General features: G+C 40.9%; 1 protein-coding gene across 1 annotated transcript; it reads right to left on the bottom strand.

Moving 5' to 3' along the window:
* Positions 1 to 591: 591 nt before the first annotated feature.
* Positions 592 to 1,488, bottom strand: LOC113722845 (oleosin H1-like). Its single transcript, XM_027246068.2, has one exon. It carries the CDS (start codon positions 1,347 to 1,349, stop codon positions 840 to 842), a length of 510 nt encoding a protein of 169 aa, XP_027101869.1. The 5' UTR covers positions 1,350 to 1,488; the 3' UTR covers positions 592 to 839.
* Between the last annotated feature and the right edge of the window lie 2,800 nt (positions 1,489 to 4,288).

Here is a 4,288-nt window from a genome sequence, read left to right as displayed (position 1 = left end):
TTGAATTCACATTCTCAAAATAGCCCCACTTGCAGTTGAAATTCGAAGACCATCTTTACTTCAAAGGCAAAGAGAAATTCGAAGACCATTTTTACTTCAAAGACCATCTTTGCCTGTACCCTAAACTCATTCTTATACCGATTGAAATTCAAAGACCATTTTTGCCCTAAGTTCATTCTTATATGGTATAAGGATGTCCGGGTGCTGTTAGTATAGGATCAAACGTTGTGGGGCTTTCACCGCATCCTGAGAACTTGAGAAGAAGCTTAAAAGCGTATCCTTGCTCTATACAGTGGCACTTCACTTTTATATTGGCTCTTCAGTTTCACAATCAACGGAGAATATGGTACATAACTATCTTGAAAAGAGCTAAAGAATGATAACCCCCTCTAATCGAGGGGACGGATTCATGTGCCGAGCAGTTCCTGCCGGTGTTATTAAACAAATTGTCTTGAGAATTCTTTTGAACCAAAATGATTTAACAAATTTTTGTCTTGAGAAGTCTTCTGGCATGGGCGGCAATATTTGATGATAACTCCTCGCAATACCATCCACTGTAAAAGAAAAAAAGGTTATATTAAGGAAAAAAGATACCAAAACAATGCCATAAAATTGAAGATATTGATCTTACCAATACAAGGAAAACCCTCAACAAACAAAGAGATTATGATGACGCAAATGGATATCTGAGATGGATGCCGGCAATAATACAACCAAATACGAATTGACACGGTACAATTAATAACATCACAGTACAATTACAAACATCTACATTATTATTTCCAGGAACCAACTTCCATGCTGCATACTGGCGCAGTGCTTAATTGGAATTTCTCCACCTATTTTCCAGCTTCCCTTCCACCTTGATCTCTTCCAGTAGGTTCCTGGGCTTTTGTCTGGATCCTCTCCCCTACTTCCTTAGTCTTCTGGCCCAGTTGCCCTGCCGCCTCCTGCATGCGCCTCCTGGCATCGTCCATCTGCTCCGTAGCCTTCTGCCTGAAGCAATTCAAAACCCAAGAAAGAGATGAGAGCCCCGTGAGACCGAAGGCTCCAGACGAGAGGAAGCCAGTGACGGCCAGGCCGAAGAGGACAACAGCAGGCACCAGAACCGGGCTGCAGATCACAAAGAGTGGGGTGGTGAGGGCAAGGCCGATCAAGGTCCCAACTAATGTGAGACCAGCGAGACCAAAGAGGGTGCCACCAACAGGGAGGAGAGTGACAACTGCCAGGACTTGAATTGCCGACGGGCCCCTCTGAGGAAAGAGGGTCTTGACGCCGCCTTCCCCATATCCCAGGTGCTGAGGGTGTACTTGAAGCTGTTGTGGCGGTGAACGGTCTCGATCAGCCATCGATTGCTCTGAATGATAAGATTGTTGAGCTTTTTTTTAATGATGAGAAGAGGCGATGATGGATTACAGACTATAGAGTGGAGAAGCGGCTCGAGTAAGCAGTTGCTTTTAAAGAGAAGGGTGAGTGACATTAGGGGGCAGGAGGGAAGAGTGGGGGAGTGCAACGTGTTGGGCTGCATGCATGACATTTAGTGAAAGGCTTTGCATGAGAAACAAGTTGCGGGGTTGGGTGTCTGGCACGGGGTTTTGAACGTTCTTGCCACCTATCCTTCCTTCATCTCTGTCGGTTTCCTTCTACCCTGCGGCAAAACTTCTCTGACTTCTCTTCTTATTCTCTCTCTCTCTCTCTCTTTGTTGTATCAGTACTTTTTAACGAATGAGTGCTAGCAGAGCATATTGGCTGGATTAATAATCAATTGGCCCATGATCACTCTGGTTTCTTATTTGCTATCTAGCTGTTATCAAGAACTTAAAAGACCGACCAAACAAAAAAATAAAAAAATTGCTAGCTAGATATATGCTGTGATTTTTGCAGCTGGATCACTCGCTCAACGGGAGGGATTTAGATTGAATGGTAAGGTGAAAGAGATTATAAATAGGTGGTCCTAAATTCAAAACTTCTCACAAAAAAAAACTTAATAATAGAAATTATACAAATCTCTAAGGGTTTGTTTGGTTCACAGAGTGGATGAGATGGTATGACTCATCATCCATTTATTAATTTTGAGTTGAGTCATTTTCGAATTAATAATCCGAATTATTTAGTGTTTGATTGGTTCTAGATTGGATAGGATATACTGGGAAATAATCTTATCCTATGTTTGGTTGGAAATTGGAAAAAATAAGATTACTATTTTAATGAACAAAATAGTCCTTAATTTGTATGATCGTTTGAATAAAAGAATTTAAGAATTTATAACTTTTATTAAAATAAAGTAATTTGAAACTTTAGAATTATAAAGTAAATTAAGGGTTTTGATATATAAAAATTTGCATTCACTCAAACTCAGCTCATTTGGCCCTTAAAAATAGGTTTTAATCTAGTTTCTGAATCTAAAACTGAAATTCAATTAAATAATGGGGTGAGTTTTCGCTAAATTAGGGTTAAATTGAATAAAATTCAACCCATTTAAGAGTTTTAAATGAGCCAAACTCAAGTCAATATAGAAGGTTTTTTTTTTTTTTTGGGATCTAGTTTAAGCTTATTGAAGCATTCATTTGCAAAAAGCTCAATTGATAAGATTATGTATTTATATAGAAATTGGTTGAGAAAATAAGGTTAATAAGTGCAATTTAGTCCAAAGGCAATATAGTCCTTTTCATTACATGTAAGTTGGAGCAAATTGGTCACAAAAATTTAAATTAACTAATAGAGATAAATTTGTCAAAAAATTTTAAGATAGGGACAAATTAGTCCGTCTATTATCATACTTTCCCAAAACTTTCTAAACTTCATATGTACTGACATTTCCGAACTTCACAAGGCATTGCAATTTGCGCATTGAGATTGCAATTATCAGGCCATCTTCCTGGGCTCATTCAACAGCAGCAATTTTCCTGGCCCGTCACAGCGGTACCTGTACAAACTTGCTGGTACTCGGCCTTGTGAAATTTAGAAGCCAAGAAATAGATGAAAGCCCAGTCAACCCATAAGCACCCGAGACAGGGAATCCTGGGACAAGTATGGGGCTGATGATTACAATGAGCGGGGGTGTTGACAGCAGGGCCTGTAAGCTTGCCGAGAATAGCAATCCTTGGGCTTAATCTATTTTCTTAAGCCGAAAAAAATCCAATTCATAAGAGGGCTTAAAACATGGTCAAAACCAAAACCAAAGAGACAACAAACAGGCCGAAGCCTATCTCCCTTTTGGATCAGTAATTATTGGATCCATACTGGCCTGCCCAACCAGTTTGGTGTCGTCTGGATCAGTAAAATCTGATATTGAAGGCTAAAATGACAGTACCAAAAATTCCTTTTTTTTTTTTTGGTTCACTTTATTTTTTTTTAAAAAAAAGATGAGCTTTTTTGACCAAAAGGAAAGAAAAAGGCCCGCAGGACCTTAAAGTAAAAAATCCCCCACGACACGACACGACAGGGACAGCGAATCCATTTTGCAGCTGGTCTCCTAACTACATGTGTTGCTGCATAGATTGCCTAATCTTTTGATTTTGCGTCACCAGCAATCCCATGCATGGTAAGGCATCATTCAAGGGAAAAAAATTTCAGCTGGTCTCTGCTTAAGTAGTAGAAACATGCCTGATTAGTAATTCATCGCATATAGAAAGTGGAACTACTACTACTGTTAAAACCCTTTGACGAAAGGGGACCAAAAAGATAACAGTAGTCAGTAGTAGTAACGAAATGGGAATCCTCGTACACGGTAGGCTGTGGAAAGTGTTCGTTGGTGAGGAATTCGGCAGCTAGCCTACAACACTCCATTCCACTCCACGGGCGTCTATAATTAGTAGTAGCTAGCAGCGGTAATAGTAGGAGGAGTAGGAAGGAGGGGAGTGGAGGAGTTACGTTTGGGGGCAGTCGGATCAATCAATCAATCAATGGATGGATGGATGGAAATTTGAAGCTTTGGGATTGGAAGGATGGATGGAGTAGAGGAGCAGTGGCAGTAGCAGGCCAGCATAGCTAGATGCCATATGATTAAGGTAGGCCGGGGACCAAAAAATGGTCACCTGAACTCCACAGGAATGTTTGGGCGGTTAAGAGGGCCAATGCCACGCCACTCAAGACTAGCAGTAAGTAAGCTTGACCCCCTAACTCCAAGTACACGAGAGCGATGGATGTGACGGATTATCGAATTGGCAGACTTGAAGGGGGCCGAAATGCACAATCCCAGTGAGAGATGCCAAGTCCCTTTTTCTCCAGAAAACAGCTTCCCCAGCCCCACCCCACCTTTTGCTGCTGTACGCTTTTTATGTATCCG

Source organism: Coffea arabica, chromosome 7e (genome assembly GCF_036785885.1).
Source record: "Coffea arabica cultivar ET-39 chromosome 7e, Coffea Arabica ET-39 HiFi, whole genome shotgun sequence".
Classification (NCBI taxonomy): Eukaryota; Viridiplantae; Streptophyta; class Magnoliopsida; order Gentianales; family Rubiaceae; genus Coffea; species Coffea arabica.
Note: the sequence above shows the minus strand (reverse complement) of the source record. Positions and strands in the feature narration are given on the sequence as shown.

Coding starts and splice junctions, on each gene's coding strand:
- LOC113722845 (XM_027246068.2), bottom strand. CDS start 1,349: ATGGCTGATCGAGACCGTTCACCGCCACAACAGCTTCAAGTACACCCT.